Below are 22,228 nucleotides of genomic sequence, written 5' to 3'. Positions count from 1 at the left end.
TCTTCACTTGTAAAGTTAGGGGGGTTGATCAGACTATTAGTAAAGGTCCTTCCAACTCTATCCTTTTTTTGAGTCTAGTTGTTTTTAAGATCTGTGAAGATTAAACATTTTGGATTGGAGAAGACACAGTGGGACATTAGTAGGTAGGGTACTGAACTTCTCAGGAAGACTTAGATTCAAATCTCATCTCAGGAGAGTGATGCCAGATCAAGTCACTTAATCTCTTTTAGCCTCAGTTTTCTCATCTGAAGATTGAGGATCTAGTCTGAATGGTTTTTAATAAAAGGTGACTTTCAGTTCTAAATCTAAGAGTCTTTAAAGAGGGAGAATCTAGGTTATCTTACCAAGTGAAAAGTGGGATTCCAGGAGTAGGTCTTGAAAACTGAATCCCAGGTATAGGGAAAGAAGTACAAGGTTTCTGTAAGTCCTTCATATGAGTAGAATCATCTGTCATTCATCCTCAGTGGCAACTTATATTGAATTAAGACGTAGTGTTCTAGATTTTGAATCTATTATGTAGGCCCCACCCACTGAAAATTTGGAAAGGCATCCTCAGAGGTTTTTGAAGTAGTATTGTGCTTTGGGAGGAAAAAATGTTTGGAGTTAGAAGACCCAGGTTCCAGTTCTGACTGATGCTTATTACCTTGGGCAAATTATTTAATCTCCCAAGGCCTTAGTTTGCTTATCTGTAAAATGGGGCTGGACTAGATGATTTTTGAGATCCTTTCCAATTCTACTTCTGTCATCCTGTGACTTGTAGTAATCATAAAAATGTATTTAGTAAGTGTTCAGATATGCTGTAATGGGTGCTCTACTGAAGGTTGTCCTGATAATTAGATCTGCTTCTTAGAGCTTAGAACATTTTAGCAGATAAGCATAAAGAAGTTAGCTGATGACTAGTTGTGGGAATTCCACATGCAGAAAGAGGAAAACCAGAGGGGCTGTCAGTTCTTTGGTCACTAAGGCTGTGTGAATACCAGAATAGTATTTTCAAAGTTGGATATTTTGTATAGTATGTATCAATTTGTTTGTGATGGGGAAGATAAATTAATTGAAATAGAATTCAGTATTCAAATAATAGCTTGGAGTAAGCCAGTAGAATACTAAAAGTGGACTTTTAATGAAAAGAGGAATAAATGCTCACTGAGAGTTAGTATAAAACTTTTGTATATTCAGATATACTTTGCTGCTCCAGTGATATTGATATATTGGTACATTTTGCACTGGTGTAGAGCACAGCTTCTCTACTCTTTATCCAAAGTTATTCTTAACTTTGTTATTATTAACAGGTAGGTCTATAGGAAATCTACCAAATGTGCTAGAAGAGAGAATATAAATAGATACATACATATATTTTGGGGGGGAATACTAGTGGGACATTTGTTCTCATTCTTTTCTCTTGAAGAAATTATAAACCAGAGGCCGGCCCTCCTTAAAAGTTGGGTTTGTTTTCATATAATCAGGGTAACAGTTTGCTGGTTCTTATAAATAGCTGACCTTTAATGTTTCAAAAGCTGCTGAGTGCATACATTAATATACATTTTCATCTTATATACATTTAATATATTTTACATACAATTTCACTTAATCCTCACAACAACCCTGTGAAATAGGGGCTATAGTTTACCCCATTTTACAGATAAGGAAACAAAGGTTCAGAGAGTTTAATAGGCTTTATGGTAATCTACACTTAATTTGGCAGCAAAGAAAAAAAATAAAATTTTTTTCTATCCTTCCATCAATTACGCATGAAAATTTGGTTATGGGGGAGCAGGTCACCCAGTTGTATTACATTGAATGGAATGTTTCTTTTGGTGTTGAGCTCTAGCGTTAATCTTTACCATTTTTGTTTATAATGAAGTATTTTGTCATTTACTACTTCATCAGCTTAAAGTCTGTGAAATCCATGAAACTCTTATCGTATATATTCTTCTACTATTTAATCATGCATTGTCTTGCAGTGTTATTATATTGATGGCTTGACTCCCAAATTGGGGAGTAAGCTCTTTGAGAGCAGGGATCTTTTTTTTTAATGCTCTTAAAATATTCTGCAGTGCCACATGCACAAGGCACTCAAATCATTTGATGAATTGAAAGTAAAACCAATTCTTTGGGATAAGCTGGTGAAAATTTTCATAGGGCTGGATACCAGCATGTTGTATCTGACTATTGAAACTTAAAATGCTTGCCACTCTTTTAAATATCCTTGCCTTCAAGTAGTTTACACTTGATTTTGAGTAACCGAGATAAGTAAATGTAAAGTAGATACAAAGTGCTTACTGGATTGAAGAAGGATATTAGCAACTAGTGAGATCAGGAGAGGTGTCCCATAGGCAGAAACACTTCAGCTGAACTTTGAATTTGAAGGAAGCTAGAAGTTCTTGGAGACAGGAGTCAGAGAATATGTACATTCTAGGAAAGGGACTAGGGACAGTGTTTGCAATACCATGAAAAGAAGATTGAATGCCCTGTGCAGGAAGTAGCAAAATAGTCTAGCCAGTTTGTATGGAACAGGATGTGAAAGAGAGGAGATAAAATAAGCCTTTGGTATATCATTCTAGAGGAAAGAGAACCCTGAAGCTTTTTGAACTGGTGAGTAACCTGTGCTTTTAGAATTTGGCAGCTGTATTGGGGAATAGATTTGAAACTTTAGTTAGGTGTGGGGTCAGATCTGACTAGATTAAGTTGATCTCTTGATTTGGTTTGCTGCCCTCTGCAAGTCTGTACTGACCATACTCAGACTCCTTTTACAGGTGTTTTGTAATATGATTGAATAGTGATGAAAAGTTCTTTTTCTCTTTGACTTCATCAAATACTCTGTTATTCTATTCTATTATTATTCTCTGGTTCTTAACTGTGTTGTTGATTACCTTTTCCTCCTGGAAACTCATGTTTCTCTGGTTTTTCATGACATTGCTCTCTTGGTTCTCCTCTAACCTGCTGGATCATCATCTATGTCACAACTCCTAAATTTTCCTGAAAACCAAGGTTCTGTCCTGGGTCCCTATCTTTTTCCTTCTTAGACTTATTTGGTGACCTTATTACCTCCCATGGATTTAATTATTGCTATACAGGCAATTCCAAGATTTATATATACCAACCCCTAATCTCTCCCTAGGTCCAGTCACCAAATGCCTACTGGGTATTTTCAAGTGAACATACCATAGGCATCCCTTATTCAACATGTCTTAAAGACAGAATTCATTCCCTAAAACCTTTTTCTCTTCCAAACTAATCCTGTTAATGCTGAGGGTGCCACTGTCTTTTCCAATCACATATGCAGCATCATTTTTTCATTCTTGACCCTCATTCATTACTATACTCCAACTTCCTTCTCTTTATCCTTGCAGTGACTGTCATGTGGGCCTGAAATGTACTCCTTTCTTTCTTATACTTTATGAGATTTTTCATGATTACTCCTTGCTTTTGGTCCCTCCACTCCATGTTACTATGTATTTATTTTCTATGGGGGAGGTTTTGGGGGGGAGGTATATATCTATGATGTTATTTTTGCTGCAAAAATGTAATTAATACCTTTAAAGGTAGGTACTGTATACTCATTGTCCACCTCCTACAAGTGCCTGAAGTATAAAATTGCATGTTGATTAATTAACAATTAACTGCTTTCATCACTGAGCCCCAGTACCTTGGAATCTTCCTCTACCCTTTCTCCTTATTCTTAATATCCAGTCAGTTGCCATATGCTCTTGAGTCTTCCTTCACATTCTCTAATCTTGTTTTCCATTCACACAGCCACTGCACTAGTTCATACTCTCATTACACCTCACCTAGACTTCTTGCAATAGCCTACTTTGATTTTATAGTTCATGGGGTGTTCTGTGATATCATAGCTGACATTTTTTATATGACCCTGGGTAGGTAACTTCTGAACTCCAGTGAAATGGAAACTATATTCATACTTTCATATTTCACAAGTTGGTGTGTTTGAAAAACAAAACATTTGTGTAGTACTTGAAGGTTTACCCAAAAAGGCTACATTATCCCACTTGAACTTCCCAATGATCTCATGAAAGTAGGTACTATAGCTATCATTGCTGTTTCACATATGGATTCAGATTAACTGATTTGCCAGGGTCATATAGTAATTGGGAAGGAAGATTTGAAATCAGGTCTTTCTGTGTTCAGGTATGGCACTTGGTCCACTATTCCAGGCTACCTCTAAAAGCTGATATTAGTGTAATCTTTTAAAGTTTTCATATTTGCTATCAAGCACTCTTAATCTAAACATTCTCTCTCGACCCCTCCTTGGCCTGTCCCCCCCCCCCCCAACTCCCCAATCCCCTGAGGATTAGATTGGAGACAAGTTCAGTAGATAGAAGGCATAGAGTCAGATGGGAGGCTCCAGTTTGCTACTCTTCTTCCCTCTAAAGCACTATGTTCACATAACTGCAAAGTGACAGAAATAGGATTTAGACCAGGGCTGGGGAAACTGTGGCTCTCTAGGTTCTCAGATATGGCCAATTTGGATTCAGTCAAAGGGCTGCACTTGAGGATCTAGAGGCCCACATGTGGTCTTGAGGCTTCAGGTTCCCTACCCCTGATTTAGACACCCTGGTCTTCCTGATTTTAAGTTTGGTATGCTATCTACTATGTCACATTGCCTGTTGTGAGGAAGGTACTACTTTAGATTTTAAAAAAGAATCTTGCATGTAAAAAAATTGCAGAAGTACTAAAGCATTCTGAGAATTGTAGATTCTAATAGCTTGGTACATATATGTTATTAAATGTCCTCTTTTATGAACATGCATTTGACTTAAATCAGTAAAACCTAGTGGTAGTAAAGATTTATGAAATTTTAGTCTTCACAAAGATAGCCATTTTGCCTTTTGATCATATTACTGAAATATTTCTATTCTCATGGTCCAAAAAATTTAAATGCAAACACTTCTGAAGAAAAATAGGGCTTCTGGCTGTCTAGTGTTCCAAATTAGAAAATGTGTAATGCAATTGTATTTTCAGATATTAATTGCTATTAGGTTGTTTGGAAAGAAGCAAAATCCATGGTGACCAAGACTCAAATCATATAGGGCTTCTAGATTAAGACAAGCTTTTTGAAATAAGGAGTTCTGGCTAGTGTGGGTCATATCTGACTAGATTGAGTTGATCTCTTGATTCAGTTTGCTGCCCTCCACAAGTCTGTACTTGTTGGCTGTGGAAACACCATAGCATATTGGCCTTCAGATGAAGATAATTGGGTTGGGTTTTTTTTTTTTGTTGTTTTGTTTTGTTTTTTGGCAATAAAATACAGGTTAAATTCCTTGACTTTTACTTTGAAATTTTAACTTTTCTAGAGTCTATTCTTCATTGTGTCAATTAGTCTTGTTCTATTTTATTCTTTTTAATTTTCAATTTTTAAAGCCTAACCAGTCTACTACATTAACTGTTTGCACTGAACTCTTGCTGATAACTTCCAATTATTTTTCTTATTTCTCTCTCCTGGAATACTATCCTTCAAGATAATTTTTTCTTAGTGGTGTTAGAAAATTCAGAGCTACTGAGATTTTTAGAGATCATTTAGTCTGATACTTTTATTTTACAGATGAGGTACATAATCGAAGCCTAGATAGATGAAGTACTTTTTTCCTAAGATGATACAGGTAAATACATAAAAGTAGTGATCCAAGTCTGATACTTTTATTTTACATATGAGGTACATAATTGAAGCCTATAGATAGATGAAGTACTTTTTCCCAAGATGATACAGGGTAAGTACATAAAAGTAGTGATCCAAGACCTAGATCTTCTCTTCTGATATGTAATTTGTTCTTTCCATTACACCATACCTCATTACATGCAGTCAAACAGAATGTCTTGCAAACATTTTAACTATGTAGGTGACATTTATAGTGATCCTGTGCAATACCTAAAACAAAGTAGAAAGCAGGGATTCGACTAATTCAACATAGTCTGTCCCTTCTATTGAATCTTTATTCTTATTCCCCACTTGTATATATAATCCATAATCTTGTCCTGAGGGGTTTTACATATATCAGAGATTCTTAGCCTCAGGATGTCAAGACTAATTAAAGGGGCCTTGAGCTTCAGATGATGGCAGGTTAGGAGGTGTGTGCCTAAATATTTGTGACTTTTACCTATACTTCATTCCCTACTTTTGTGAGATGAGGCTATGAGGTTGATGAATTCGGTCACATTCATGCTGCTGGGATTTCAATTTTTACATCTTGAGGAAGTTAGCTACTGTGTAGAGCTGACTCTGAAGGCGAGTCATTTTTGGAGATCCAGCGTCTCATCCTGTCAGATGTATTAGAAAGCATGTGTTTCTGGATATTCAGAATTTGACTAGTGGGTTGTCTTATTGATGAGCTTCATCTTCAACAGAGTGAGTTCAGCCTGTCTGGGAGATCAGACCTGAAGTATTTCCTGACTCAGATATCTCCATGTTGCTACTCCTGTCAGTGTTTGAAGTTCTGATCCTATCCTCCAAATCAGCCCTTTATGAATGGTCATACTCTTTATCTCATCATCACCAATATCTAGTCATCTTTTGCAATCTAGAACTCTCAAATTCTACTAATTATAATTTATTCTTCTATCTCTGCCTGTCCCCCTTCTCCATTAACATGAAAGAAAAAAAAACACTGAAAAGGCAATTAAAACAGTCCCTTTTTGGTGAGTTGTCTTTCTGTCAAGATTCATCACCATTCCTACAAACTCACAGTCTAGTACCTCATCAATACACTTTGGGATTTTGATGAAATCACAGTGTTTCCTTGGAATTCACCTGCTGAACTCTGGTTGCCTCGCTGTGCTGGACACTTTGTCTTCCATTCTGTCAACCATGATTGTTGCCCTCAGAAGGCTGGCTCCACGTTCTTTCTGGCCAGCTGCACTGTCACTTTCAGCAATGGTATAATCTGGCCTCTCCCCTTTTTATGTATCTTGGACCAATTTTTAAAAACATTTTCTTAATTATGAATTTAAGCATTAACAAATTTAAACATTTCAGTACACAAAGAACAGAGGATTATTTATGAAACTATCTCCATGTATCATCTGGATTTTATCCTAATCCTTTACCAGTCTTAATACTGTGGTTTGCCATTTCAGCTATATCCTCTTCTCTCTATCCGAGTTCTTTGCTCTATTGCCACTCACTTGCCAAACACCAAGCTTGGAGTTAATCCCACCAGTTGCCTCTTGTCTGGTGACTCTCATTGGTAAAGAAATAATACAACTATTTCTTCTAGGTTCACTGTAGATTTACTGATTCTTTCTTGGGCTTTTAATTGCACAGCAATTCTTTTATTCTCTTCTATGCTCTCTGAAAAGGTTATTCTAATGTTTTTCCTGCCTCAGATTCCTTATACCACTATTATCCCCTTTCAGAACCAAAAAAGACCTTGCTTCCTCTTTGATAGAGAAGATTATGGTCCTCAGTTTTAAGCTCTCTTCTCCCACTCTACACTTGAAAACTTTACCTCCCTTGCCCATTTTTGCTTTGCTCCACGTCTTTCAAGTGGTGGTCCTTCTTGTCAAGATTACTCCTTTTACTTGTGGCCCAAGTACTTTCTCCCCATTCCCTCATCTGTTGGTTCCTTTCCTGTTGCCTAAAACCACACAGTGTTTCTCCTATGCTTTATTTTTTGCTTTTTGGAATTGGGAAAGCTGGGCAGTTGGGGTTAAGTGACTTGCCCGAGGTCACAGGGCTACTAAGTGTTAAGTGTCTGAGGCTGGATTTGAACTCAGGTCTTCCTGGCTCCAGGGCTGGTGCTCTATTCACTGCACCACCTAGCCACCCCAAGTCTTTTTTTTAAGTATTACATAATTTACATTTAAAGCAATACTAGTATCTTCCCCCTCCCCATCTGGATTTTTGTTACATCGTTCCTTTGTTCTAGCAGTGGACAGCCTTCACAGAGGCTTGTAATTCTGTAACAGTGAATTATATGATATTTGGAATGACTTAATAAAAAAAAAATTATACAATAAGAGTCCTGAAGACACACTGTAGAACTTTGGGGATGATCACCTGTACTCATCACCTTCACCCTTCCAATTTTTGAATCCTGAGTCAAGCGCCAAAAACAAAAATAAAGCCATGCCAGTCTCATCTCTTTTTTTGTCAGTTATCATGTCATCATGTCACACCCTTTCACCAAAAAAAATTTTTTTAAACACCCCACACACAGTCCATTTAGCAGCATTTGCAGAGGACAATGGAGGGCCCAGATGCATCATACTCCTGCTTGCTGATCCACATCTTCTGGAAAGTAGAAAGAGATGCCAGGATGGAGCCTCCAATCCAGAGTATTTGTGTTTATGTGGGGCAATGATCTTGATTTTCATTGTGCTGGGAGCTAGGGCTGTAATCTGCATACTGTTATTAGTGCTTGGGTACATGGCCTGACAATACAGTGTTGGCATACAAGTCCTTATGGATGTCAACATCACTTCATGGTTGAGTTGAAGGTAGTTTTGTGGATTCCACAGGATTACATACCTAAGAAAGATGGTTGGAAGAAAGCTTCTGGACATTGGAACCTCTTGGTGCCAATGGTGATAACCTAACCATGAGGGAGCTCATAGCTCTTTTCCAGAGAAGAGCTGGATGCAGCAGTGGCCATCTGCTCAAAGTCTAGGGTGACATAACACAGTTTCTATTTGATGTCACGCAAGATTTCCCTCTCAGCTGTGGTGGTGAAACTGTACCCTCTCTTGGTCAGGATCTTCATGAGGTAGTCTGTTAGATCAAGGCCAGCCAGATCCAGGTGGAGCATGGCATGGGGAAGGGCATAACCTTCATAGATGGGCACAGTATGGGTCACACCATCACTAGAGTCCCTCACAAGACCAGTGGTACGACCAGAGGCATGGGGGACAGCACAGCCTGGATGGCAACATACATGACTGGGGTATTGAAGGTCTCAAGCATAATCTGAGTTTTCTGTCTTGTCTTTGGGGTTCTGGGGCGTTTCTGTGAGCGGCACAGGGTGTTCTTCAGGGGCCACATGGAGCTCATTGTAGAAGGTATGATGCCAGATCTTCATGTCATCCCAGTTGGTGACATGTTCAGTGGGGTACTTCAGGGTCAGAATACCTCTCTTGCTCTGGGCCTCATCCCCCACATAGCTGTCTTTCTAGTCCATAATCCACCACACCTTGATGTCTGGGGCGCCCAACAATGGAAGGAAGACAGGCGAGGGGCATCACCTCCTGCAAAGCCAGCTTTGTACATTCCAGAGCCATGTCAACAAAGCAGTATCATTATCCTTGGTGAACTTTGAAGTGACAAGTTTAAGCCCTTAAGAAAGGTGGTGCCGCACCTGGAGGCAGGGGGGAGGCAAGTGCATGCTGGGTGGAAGAGCTCACAGCTACCCTGTTTACTTATTTTTATAGTAAGGATAGCATTTACATAGTGCTTTAAGGTTTACAAAAGCACTTTGAAAACATCTCATTTTATCCTTACAGCCCTGGAAGGTAGTTGCTTATTATTCCCACTTTATAGATGAGAAGGAAGCAGATGGGAGGTAAATGATTTGCTTGGGGTCACACAATTAGTCTCTGATGTCATATTTTGAACTCAGGTCTTCCTGATTCCAGGTCAAGCATTCCTTCCACAGTAGAATATGAACCCCTTGAGGACAGAATGGTGGTGGTGGTTTTTGTTTTTTAAGGGGTAGGAGATGGGGGGATGGAGAGTCTGTGCAAACTCTTTTGCACATAGTGGGCATTTAATAAGTGTTGACTTGAACACTGGTAGCTTTTGATCATTTGCTTCTTTCCTGGGTTCATTACAAAGGAATGCTAGCTGACCTTACCTGGGCACTCACTGTTGGCACACAATTATTTTATTTATGTCCAACTGAATTCATATCACACATAACCTCAGCTACTGTTCCAGACTTCTTAGGGTCTTAGCAAATAAGCTTACTTATTTTTCTTAGAATTATGAATAACAATGTTCTTTGGAAGTTCCAAAAAGTGCTCTGTGTATGTGTGTATTTTTATATACCGTGTTTCCCCGATAATAAGACACTGTCTTATTAGTTTTTGGACAGAAAAACACCAGAGGGCTTATTTTCAGGGGAGGGCTTATTTTAATGAACATTGACAGCAATTTTAATAAACAGGTAAATGTGAACAAAAAATGTACCTTTATTCAATAAGCAAATCACTGGGGAAGAACAGGATGACGCGCTCACTGCTGCAGCTCGGAGCGTGGTGTGCGTTTGGGGGGGGGGGCGGTGCATACAGAGGGTACCGTAATGTAGCATGTAGTGCAGGAGATCACCTTCACTACAGTAGCAATCTCAATAGGGCTTATTTTTGGGGGAGGGCTATTTTAGAGGAATCTTACACAGTAAGGGGAGGGCTTATTTTCGGGATAGGTCTTATTATCGGGGAAACACGATATATATGTATATATATATATATATATATATATATATTTATCTATCAGTGTAATATCTTGTTTGATCTTCATCACAGACCTGAGCTGTCATTATCCCCATTGTACCGATAGGGAAACTGAAGCTGAGAAGTCAAGTGACTTGTCTAGGGTCACACAACTAAGGAAGTGTTTGAGGCAGCATTTGAACTTAAATCTATCTTGACTCTAATTCTAGCTTTTAGAATCTTTATAATTCAAGACCAATCTTTTCAGTCTATATTTTTATTTCCTGTTATTCCTTTAGTCCTAGAAGGTGCCTTTTCACCACTGCTCATTTCACTGATTTTCTCCCATTCATCTCTCAGATCTTGTGCAATTGTTCATTTCCTTTATATTAAAGGTTTGCTTAAGTTCTTCATCGGTAATAATTACAGCATTGAAGTTTTCTACTTCAGCAGTTTAATTACCTGTGTAACTTTGGGTAAGTCACTTTACCTTGTTAGCACTGAGTTTCCTCATTTGAGAAATCAACTAACAAGTATTTAAATGCCTACTAAATTTGAGACATGATAGAAATAAATACAAAAAGCTCCCTGAAACCTAAATTCTGATAGAATAAGAGCTTATACCTAAATACAGGTTAAATGTGAATAAGTAAAGTTTGGTTTTTTTGAAGGGTGAATACTAACAAGCAGGGAAATCAGGTTGCATTAAGTGACTTACCAATTAACTAATTTCCAAATTCAGTGGCCTCAAGTCCACAGCCTTGATACTTCTGTAGAATTTCAGTGGTAACATGATTTCTTTTGGTTCTCCAACTAATGTTTTTTTCCCTTTCTCCTTTTTCTTTTTTCCTAATGTGGAAATTTCCTAAGGATAAGGATCTGTCTTCAACTTTCCTCTTTATGTTCTCTTTGGGCAAGCTAATATAGTCTGTGACTTATGATACATTTCCAGGCCCAACCTTCATACTGAGCTTTAGGACCAAATTTCCAACTTTTAACATCTCAGTATGAATCAAACAACTCATCATTACCTTCCAAAACCTGCCTCTTCTGACATTATTTCTTTTGGTACCATCATTTTCCCAATCTTAAAACTTCTGAATATTTTTTTTTCTATTCTGTCATTTGCTATTCTGCTTTCCACTCCTGTCTTTTCTCACCAGGACTATGGTAACAGCCTTTTAACTACTTTACCTGCCTCCACCCTCTTTTTAAAAATAATTTTTAAAAAATGTAAGTAACAAGTATTTTGAAAATTAATTTGCCCATCTCCCCCATTAAGCATTTTTTTTTGCCTTCTGGAGGGCAATTGTGGTTAAGTAACTTGCCCAAGGTTACATGGTTTGTGTGTGTGTGTGTGTGGGGGCGGGTGGGTGGGTGGGTGGGTGTTAAGTGTCTGAGGCCAGAACCGAACTCCAGTCCTCCGGGGCCAGCGCTTTACTCACTGCTCGCCACCTAGCCGCCCCAGCAATTTTAAAAAACCTTCAAAAAGTGTTCATTGAGACTTGGTTTTGCCAGATTACACAGTCTGACAAGATTAACTCCCACATTAACTATCTGACGAGATAAACTCCTGCATTAACCACATCAGAAATGTATGTCTTTTTGCATTTTAAGATCATCATCTTTGTGTCAAGATAGGTAACATGTTTGGACTTCATTGTTTTTGAATTTGTAGTTTGTCATTTTTTGATCATAGTTTGAAAGTCTTCCAAAGTTCTTTTTCTTTATTAGCATTTTATAATTGTTCCAGTTCTGCTGAGTCTTCTCTGTATCAGTACATCAGGGTTTTCTCAGTTTCCTCTGCAATTGTCCATTACTGATCTTCTTTTTCTTTTTTTAGAGGGGGGAACGTAGGGCAATTGGGGTTAAATGACTTACCCAAGGTCACACAGCTAGTTTTTTTTGTGTTAAGTGTCTGAGGCTGGATTTGAACTCAGGTCCTCCTGACTCTAGGGCCGGTGCTCTATTTACTGCGCCACCTACCCGCCCCCATTACTTAATTTTTTTACTTTTTTTTGGAGGGCAGTTGGGGTTAAGTGACTTGCCCAAGGTCACATGGCTAGTTTTTTTTTTGTGTTAAGTGTCTGAAGTCACATTTGAACTCGGGTTCTCCTGACTCCAGGGCCAGTGCTCTATTCACTGCGCCACCTAGCTGACCCCCCCATCCCTTATTTTCTTATGGCACATTAATGTGCCATTACATTCATATACCACCATTTGTTTAGCTATTCCTCTGTAGGACAGCCCTTTAATTTATAATTTTTGGCTATCATGAAAATAGTTGCTATATGTATAGGCCCTTTTCCTCCTCTGATTTCTTTGGAAGTATAGACATAGCAGTGATACAGTGATCAAAGAATATGCAGCTTGATAACTTCCTAGTTATGATTCCAAATTGTTTTCTGATTGGCAGCTCCACCAACAGTCCAGTTCTCCTACAGCATCTCTAACATTTGTCATTTTCCTTTTGTCATCTTTGTCAGTCTGATAGGTATGAGGTGCAATCTCAAAAGTTTTTTTTATGTGCATTTCTATACTTACTAGTGATTTAGAGTATTTTTATTATATTATTTATATATTTATAAAAATATATTTTTATATATTTAGAGTATTTTTTATTGTTGAAAACTTAGATTTCTTGCTTTGAAAACTATTAGTTTGCAATATTTTTTTATAAAGTCAAAATTGTCTGTTTGCTCGTGTGATCTTAACCCTTATTTAGCCATAACATCTTTCCTTATCAACCTCAAAAGTAATTTCTTTGATCTTCTAATTTATGTTACTTTTATGTCATATATTCATTTGGAGCTTATCTTGGTATTATGGTGAGTTGTTCTAAATCCATTTTTTTGCCAAACTGCTCTTAATTTTCCTCCAGCAGTTTTTTGTCAAATAGTTTAGTCCTTCCTCTATTAACCTTGGTGTTTGGGTTCTTCACACACTATGCTGTGTGTATTTATTTCTGTATCTTGTGGGCCTAACCTGCTTCCCTGATGTTTTAAAAAAATTTTTTTCCCCAATTGCGTGTAAAAATAGTTTTAACATGTCAAAGTTTTGAGTGTCTCTGTCCTCTCCCTCTTCCCTGAGACAGTAAGCAATTTGATACAGGTTATACAGGTGCAGTCATGGAAAATATTTCATATTAGCCATGTTGTGAAAGAAAACAGACTAAAAAAAACCCTATCAAAAATAAAGTAAAAAAATAGTATGCTTTGATTTGCATTCAGATTCCATCAGTTCTTTCTCTGGAAGTGGATAACATTTTTCATCCTGAGTCCTTTGGAATTGTCTTGGCACTGTTATTTTTTCAAACCATTCAAATTATTTTAATGGTTACTTTTTTTAGAGTGACTTCTTTTGTAATCTTAACTCCTAAATGTAGGAGTTTGATCATGTTTTTCCTCCAAACAGAAAACTTAGAATGTCTTCCCTTTAGCCATTCAATACATTTATAAGCTGGTTCATTTACCTTTATAGTACTCCATCCAGACTTGAGTAGCTGCACTCTGTTTCTTGTAGGTTCCTTTTCGTAGAAGGAGTCTTTGTATCCTCCTTCCCCCTCAAAGTCTCTAGCATAGTGATTGATTTTGTTCAAGGTCCAGTTTAGGTATCATTTTATTACCAGACACCTGGAGAATAGAACTTCCATTCTTAAATATTTCAGGCCACCCTAATTTATAATATTTATAATTGTTGTATTCTAGCTATTTCTGTTTAACTCCTCTGGACTATCCCATACACAATATATGTACTCACTGAAGGCAAAGACTTTTTTCCTCTGGAGGTATAAAACTGTGGCAAGTTTTATCAGAGATGAGAGTAGAATAATTACTCTAGGTACAGAAAAAGTTACTCTAGCAATGGAAAAATCACTAAGCCTTGATCAGTTGACAGAAATCTTACTTCCTTGTTGGGTTTTTCTAATGCTGACTGTGGGTAAAAGCGCAATTTATATGCCTGTAAGAAGCCTTTTTAGAATAAATTGTCAGGATGGAGTCTTCTCTCTAAAGCTTTGGAAATTTCCTTTCTGTAGACTTTTAAATCTAGTCTGCTTTTTCACACACTTCTTCCTGCCCCTCCCCCACCCCCCCCCAGCTAATAACCAAAAAACAATTTGTTTTTATATGTTGACATATACTGTGCACATTTAAATTTTTGGAAGGTAGAGAGCCATGTTATTTCTGTACTATGCCTAGCTAATTTATTGAAAATTTTGAAATACTAAATATCTCTATTCCTTTGCTTATTTTAACCATGTCCATAATTTTAATTTATAATATATTCTATTTGTTCTATTTTCCCCCTTAGTAATAATAGTTTCAAAAACCCAGTTAAAGAATGGCAACTTGAATTATCCATCTTACATTTTTAAGAAGATAATATCCTTTCCTTTAGAAAGGGGACTAGCATATATATATATATCACATTTATCATCTAATCTCTATTTATCTATAGAATTAGGCTTGCAATACAAACATTTTAGAATTCTGGTTTCTAACCTCTTGAGTATGAGCACCTCCTTTTTTGTTATCTGAACTTTTATAAATTTCAAAAGTATCAATATACTATTACAAAAACTTTTGATAAAAAACTTATAAAAAGATTTTAATCTAGTTAACACAAGGTATGCTTTTTGGATGGGGGCAGATGGGGTTAAGTGACTTGCCCAAGGTCACATGGCTAGTCTTTTTTTGTGTGTTGTGTCTGAGACTGGATTTGAACTCAGGTCCTCCTGACTCCAGGGCCTGTGCTCTATTCACTGAGCCACCTAGCTGCCCCAAGGTATGCTTCTTTAGGGATTCCCAGGTCTCTTTTAATATCCCTGTTGATAGGCTGAAAACAACTGTTCTAGAATATGCTGCTTTGAACTATAGATAATTTTTTTCTTAAATTGAAGGCCACACTTCTGGATCTCAAACAGATCAGTAGGAAATAAAACTCTGCAAAAAATCTTTTGTTCTTATGTAGTTTTATGGTCCAGCTGGAGCATTTTTAACAGGAATGGGTAAAATGCAAATGTAACAAACTCATCCCACCTTAGATCTATTTGGGAGGATTGAAGCAAGAAAATTCTCAGTAAGGATCAGGTTAGGATAGTTGGAATTATTTTCCATTTCTTTTTGTGAATTCTCAAAATATTAGACTCATGAAGATAAAATTAACATAAAACAAAAAACAACCTAGGAGAACGGAGCACACACAATAACTTGTAAATGGAAAAGTTAGTGAAAATAATTGGACAAACCAAAGAATCTTCATGAGGACATAAAGCATATTGCTGAAAAATTGTATCTTAAATGTAAACAGTTGGCTATTTTGATGTTTAATTTTAAAACACATTTGAAATTGTGTATATATTTAGTCATCTTAAATCAAGCCCAGCGAGTTTTATCAGGTGCTGCCTTAATGTTTTCAGTATTGTTTAGATCTTCTGGGGATGGAAATATATGCTCCATTTCATTTTACATTTTGTTGTGGTCAATTTTTTGTGACCCATTTGGAATCTTCTTGGCAAAGATACTGGAATGGGTTGCCATTTCCTCCTCTAGCTTATTTTACAGATGAGGAAACTGAAGCAAACGGGCAAGTGATTTGATCAGGGTCCCATGGCTAGTAAGTGTCTGAAGCTAGATTTGAACTCATGAAGATGAGTCTTCCTGATTCCAGTCCTGGCACTGAGCCACCTAACTGGGACAAAGGGGTTTTGGTAGCTAGTTATCCAATTAGTAGTGATTCATAAAAATTTTCAGTTTACTTTTTGAAACTGTAGTACAAAACTTCAAATAAACTAATAGTCTTTTACTATTGAGTTTTCCTCCAGTATTCAGTAAATTTGTCCCATACAGAAATGATAATTCATAAATTTAAAACACTTTTGAGTCAACTATTTTTAGAAAATTTTATAAGAGAAACTTAATTGTGGAACATTTTAATTAAATATTTTTGACAACAGGTTAAAAGGCACAGAAGATTGGGGGGAGGGAAACACTAAGGGCCAGTCACCCTCAACTTAACTTTGTGCCATTATTAATAAAGTAAGGATCTACAATAAGGAGAAGGATACTTCTTAAATAAGTGGTTTAAAATCAAGTGGTACATGAAGTTAAATTATTTTTAAGAACTGAATAAGGTTTTCGTGATAATTTGAAAGAAAATTATCTTTATATGTGTAAACCTCTTTAAGAACTACTAAATTTACCAATATTGAGTAGCCATACCACAGAGAAAAGGACTGATTGTTAATTCCTCACCAAAGAAACAACACTTTAATAAAAGAATGTTTTAAATATATGTAGGTATATACACATACCTACATATACATGTATATATGCAAATATATATAAGAATTTTAACCGAATGATCATGGAGATTTCTACCAAAGTGTATCAATTCTCAGTAGCCATGAAGAAGCAGGTTCTACCTAGGAGTAGACTGTGCTACCTTAAATTAGATATTTAGAAGGCTAGAGAGTATGTTACCATGTAATAGAAATTATATTGAAAAGTTAGGAAATATTAGAAATGATTGGTAAAAAGTTCGTTGAAAAGGGCAGGCTAAGTTTATTTTTAAGATCTATGGATAGGATCACCCAAGACAAAATGAACATTTTTAAAAATTTTATCTTGCATGTAGGAACACCAATACCTGAATTTCTTAGTTACTCTAAAAAATTAAATAACTATGGGAAGGAGAGACATGCAACTTGAGTATAGTAGTCATAATTTTTTTTGACCAGAGAAATATATACAAAGATTAGAACCACTATAAAAGATGAGACAAAAAGGAGTATTTGCTTCCTATTTACACATTTGTCACTGATACTTTTCAGTATATTTTATATATCTGGTAATTTTTCGGTTATCCACATCTTTTTCACATAGTTAGAACAATAGTCTGCCAAGTTCAAACATTACCTGTTGAAATAATAAAGAAAATGATTACAAACTTAAAATTCTATTGCAAAGCAAATTCTAAAAGTGAAAAGGATATTTCAAAAAGGCTATGATAGATGGAACTTGTCTCTCAAGGACTTTCTGTACAGGGTGGGTTTTGAGCTGGAGGAACAGGTATTTTCTGCTTGTTTTTACTGTATCAAACTTGCACTATTTCACAAATAATGTTTTTTAAAAATGTTGAAAATGTTTAAATATAACTAAATGGTTCATTAGGGGTTTGAAACCATTAGTATACTCCTAAACAAACCACTAAAGAGTTAAAAGTTTTATTTATTTTCTACATCAAAACACCTTTACAATTTTGGTCATACCTGCTTTTTGGTAAGACTTCCTAAATGAAATTTAGAGTAACATATTAGTATAAATGTCCGTAACAGAAAAAAAAAAGTGTGACAACTTTAGTCATGTTTTAAATAAGTGTTATAGATGGATGATGAATTGGGAATAGAACTGAACTAAAGGACAGAATTTGTATGTGCATGTGTGGGTCCCTTAATTACCTTAAGCTATTCACTACTGTTTAAAAAAACAAAACAAAAAAACCCAAACTCTAGCATTTAACAATATTGTGTTTCTCAGTGATACTATATTACTCCAAATTAATGGAACACAATGATCTCAGAATTATTAAAATTACAAATAACCAACTGAGGAAATAATAGGTGCATGGTAGATGCAAACATCTTATCAATGTCACTTGCAAATAAGCAGGAGTATAGAACTCTATTGAGGGAATATATGAATAGAAAAAGAAGTAAACCTGTCAGCAAGAATCAGAGATAAAATAGGGAAAACTGTATCCTGGTATTCTTGAGATATCAAAAAGCATTAAGTGCTTTACTATGCCCCAAGAATTCTAGGCAATGGAAATAAGGGTAAAGACCATCCCTAATGTGGGAGATGACATGTAAATGAGTATACTTAATCTACCCAGAACAGATGGAAGGCAAAGGCAGTTGGAACCCAGGAAGGCCTACAGAAGAAGCAATTAAAGCTGAGTCTTGGAAGAAAAAGAGAAAACTAAAATGCTGAAAAGCAAGGAAGTAAAACAGTCCAGACATGAGGAAGAATCAGTGCAAAGGCATGAAGATAGGAGATGGACTACCATGTATAAGGAACAGTCAATAGCACAGTATAGTTGGATTATAGAGTGCAAGGGGGAAACTAATCTAAAAAGACTGAAAAGGTAGGGAGTGGCCAGATCCTAATAGCTTTAAATGACAAACAGGAGTTTTTGTTTGATTCTGGAGATAATTTGAAGTAAATGTTTTTGAGTAGGCACTGGGATGATGTGGTCAGACTTTAATGTGGTCAGCTTTAGGAAAATCAGTTTGGCAGCAAGGAGAGACTTGAGGCAGGGAGACCAATTAGAAGGCTTTAACAGCTCAGGTAGGAAGTGATGAGGTCCTGAACTAGGGTGGTGGCTTAGTAATAGAAGAGGACATACACATGACAGATACTGTGAAGGGAAAAAGATCTGACAATGGATTTGGATATATGGGCTGAGAGAGGTAAATGAAGGAAAACACTTAAGTTATAAGCCTGGGTGGTTAGGAAAGTGGTAGTGTTCTACCACATTAATAGAGGGAATTTCAGAAGAGGATTTTGGGGGGGGGGGGGGGAAGAATGATTCTCTAACCAATGTAAGAAGCCTATTAAGCAGTTCAAAGTGTCCCAAAAGCAGTTAGTTGATGCACACTGAAGAAAAAGGGCCCCAAGAGCTTTACTTTTGAAAAAAAATTGGTGATTTTAGGGAAAAAGATGGACCACCACCCTTGAGAAGATGTTGTGGACGGACTTAAAATCTGCACTGATGAAGAAGAGTACCCAATGCATATGAAATTACAAATTCTTCAGATTAAAGAAAAACGCTAGAAAATGGTTGTCATGAAAATTTCTTGTTTACCTCTATAGTGATAAGTATAACAATCATCCATTCTAGGCGGAGGGCCCGCTTTTCATTGAGGTGATTTCTCATCAGGTCTGTTAGTTCCATGCAGTGTTGAAGTTTCTCATTCATCACCTGTGAAAGAAAAAAAAATCAGCTAAAAAAAATGTCTAGAGCTCAGACTGAGAAAATAAAAGAAATAGTTCACATACTGAAGTGCTTATCTTTTTGAAATCCCTATCAAAGCTCTAAAGATGAGGTGTAGGGGCTGAAACGAATTTTCTAATATAAAGAACTCTCAGATTAAAAAAAAACTCCCTGTACCAATGCAAGTCAACATTTACTATGCAACTTACAGTTTTACTTGTCTATCAGAGGTTAAGTGACTTGCCCAGAATCACACAGCCCATATATGTCATAGATAAGACTTAAAACCAGGTCTTCCTGGCTTTGAGGCCAACTCTGTATCCACTATACCCCTTGCTGCCACTTAATAGTCTTCATAATAACAATTCATATGTATGTACTTCTTTATTAAGCATTTTCCTCAACTTCTGAAAGCCAGGTGGTGTAAAATTAATATTTTCACTTTACAGAAAAGAAAATTGGCTCAGGCCTTCTGACTTTAAAAGTGCTATTTTCTTTAGACCACTTTCAAATATTTGCCTTTTTAATTCTGATGTTCATCATGTACCTTCTTTTTAAAGATAAAAGAAACCTATAAACATGAAACATTAGAAAAATTTCCTCTAGCCTCCTCATCTATTATGAAAAGGAAGTTAAAGAATTAAAAAAAGGAAATCCTCTAGCACCCATCATTGTGAAGTCTATTAATTAAAAATCTGTTTATAGCAGTTCAGCTATAAATTCGAAACTAGGTGACACTAAAAATTATAAATTAGGAGCCCTTTTGAGTCCAAAATGGTGGTTTCAAAAAATGAAGCAGAATCTGTGAGTTCATTCAAAAAGGATAAACATTAACATATTTCTTCAGTTTCAAGTACTCTAGAAAGGGCCATTATCTAAAATGTTACTTTTGGGGGCAGTTAGGTGGTGCAGTGAATAGAGGCACTGGCCCTGGAATCAGGAGGACCTGAGTTCAAATCCAGCCTCAAACTCTCAACACTTACTAGGTGTGTGACCTTGGGCAAGTCACTTAACCCCAATTGCCTTGCCTTCCCCCCCTCCAAAAAGCAAAAAATAAAATGTTACTTTTATTCTATAAGATGTTACATGTAACTATAAAATGTCATTCTTTTATCCTGCTTCCACTTTAATTCTTTCAAATCTGTAGTATATTTCTTTTTTAATCATGTCAAGATGCAAAAAAAGATGTACTGTTTAAAACCAAAGATTTAACCTTAAAAATGACACATTACAAGTTCACTATTAGAGCCACATGATTCTGTATTAATATTATATATGTGTGTGTGTGTATATTTAAGCAATCGGGGTTAATTAACTTGCTCAAGGTTACACGGCCAGTTATTTCTGGGTGTGGTGCTAAGTATCTGAGCCCGGATTTGATCCCCAGGTCATCCCAACACTGGAGCCCATGCTCTTACTCACTGCATTAATATTATATTGTAATAATATTGAGGTTACTGACAGATCAGTGTGACTAAATATTAAGAAGCTATGTTTATGTCTGCCTAAACACTACCTTGTTACTGCTGCTACCACTGCAGAGGACCCAGACTCATGTTAGGGTATTAACAAGGTTATTCACACCTACTGCTAAAACCTCATCCCCCTAATATTATGACATTGAAAACTACCCTGACTACAGCATTTCTGGCTATAGTACTATAATAGGCAAGTCACACATGAATTTGTACAGCTATCTCCCCACCATTACCACCATTATCAGATGTAAACTTCTAAAGCAAAGTTTAGTTACTTCTTTAGGCTGAAGCAACACCTGTAAGTACCACTTCAGGATTATAGCACAGGATAAGAAAAAGGGAAGGAGTAAAAGAAGTGAAGAGGAAAAGATGTCACAGGGAGTTATTGAGATCTGTTTTGGTGACAATATAAAGCCACAGGTTCTAAAGGTAATACCTTTAAATACCTTATATATATGTCAATATATGTATATATATATATGTCTATATGTATATATAGACATATATTTGTATAAAATAAATTGCTTGTTATACATGCAATATAAAATGTGTAATATATGTGTATTTATGTATATATATGGCCAACATGGAAATCTGTTTTGCCTATATATGTTTTACACATGTTTGTAATAGGGATTTTGTTTTTCTTTCATTCTGGGGAAGGCAGCAAGGAGGAGGCAAATTTTTGCTGACTGAAGAAACAGAAAAGTGTTTAGAAAGAATTACTAAATATTAAAGAATAAAATCTTTTAAGTATTAGAAAAATAAACTAAAGGTAGAAAGGAGAGGTCTGAGGCAGTATTGAGTGACAAAACATGGAAACCACTTTTCATGCAGATTCCATAAGATAAGATTGGATGAAATAAGTTCCATCAAAAAACGCATATAAAATCAAAATTCACAATAGTGTGGCCATTATGGCGAAAGGCAGGCCTTTATTTCTCAGTTTAATATCTTCTCCTACGCCCATAAGCCTTACCTGTTACTTCTTTCTTTCTGGTATACTTTTTTGCTTTCCTGTTATTTTGAAAAAAATTATCTTAGGCCTACTACTGATTTTAAGGAAAAAATGGATATCTCTTCTAGCTTATGTTTCACATGAACATATCTATCTTGCATTCCTCAAACGTTCCTACCTTTCTTTTAGTTGTCCTTTGCAATTCCTAACAAAGAATTAATTAGTAAGTTTATTATTAGTAAAAAAAGATGGTTCAAATGAATCTTGAGTATCTAGATATTTCTAGAGCTTTAAATTCCCAAGATTGTTGCAAGAATAAAATGAAATATTTGTAAAATTGCTTGCAAACTTTATAGTGCTATATAAATGTTAGCTATTATTATTATACAGATTGATCAATCTAAATAACTTTTTGTGACAA

The 22,228-nt window shown here is 36.2% G+C and overlaps 1 protein-coding gene and 1 pseudogene across 5 annotated transcripts in view; both read right to left on the bottom strand.

The window, feature by feature from the left end:
- Positions 1–7,799: 7,799 nt before the first annotated feature.
- On the bottom strand, positions 7,800–9,217 carry LOC138147326 (actin, cytoplasmic 2-like; annotated as a pseudogene).
- Positions 9,218–16,916: 7,699 nt separating this feature from the next.
- The window catches only part of RMND1 (required for meiotic nuclear division 1 homolog), a 67,088-nt gene continuing 61,776 nt past the window's right edge, over positions 16,917–22,228 (bottom strand). For all 5 annotated transcript variants that reach the window (XM_069069665.1, XM_069069667.1, XM_069069666.1 and 2 more), the window contains 2 exons: positions 19,243–19,359; positions 16,917–17,294 (listed from right to left, as the gene is read on the bottom strand). In XM_069069665.1, coding sequence (XP_068925766.1) covers positions 17,262–17,294; positions 19,243–19,359 — 150 coding nt within the window. In that variant the 3' untranslated portion in view covers positions 16,917–17,261. The remainder of the gene's footprint in view (positions 17,295–19,242; positions 19,360–22,228) is intronic.

Source organism: Petaurus breviceps, unplaced genomic scaffold, assembly GCF_028583685.1.
Source record: "Petaurus breviceps papuanus isolate PSGF00001 unplaced genomic scaffold, PetGlider_PUasm1.0 90784, whole genome shotgun sequence".
In the NCBI taxonomy this organism is placed as follows: Eukaryota; Metazoa; Chordata; class Mammalia; order Diprotodontia; family Petauridae; genus Petaurus; species Petaurus breviceps.
This window is presented reverse-complemented; position numbering and strand designations above follow the sequence as displayed.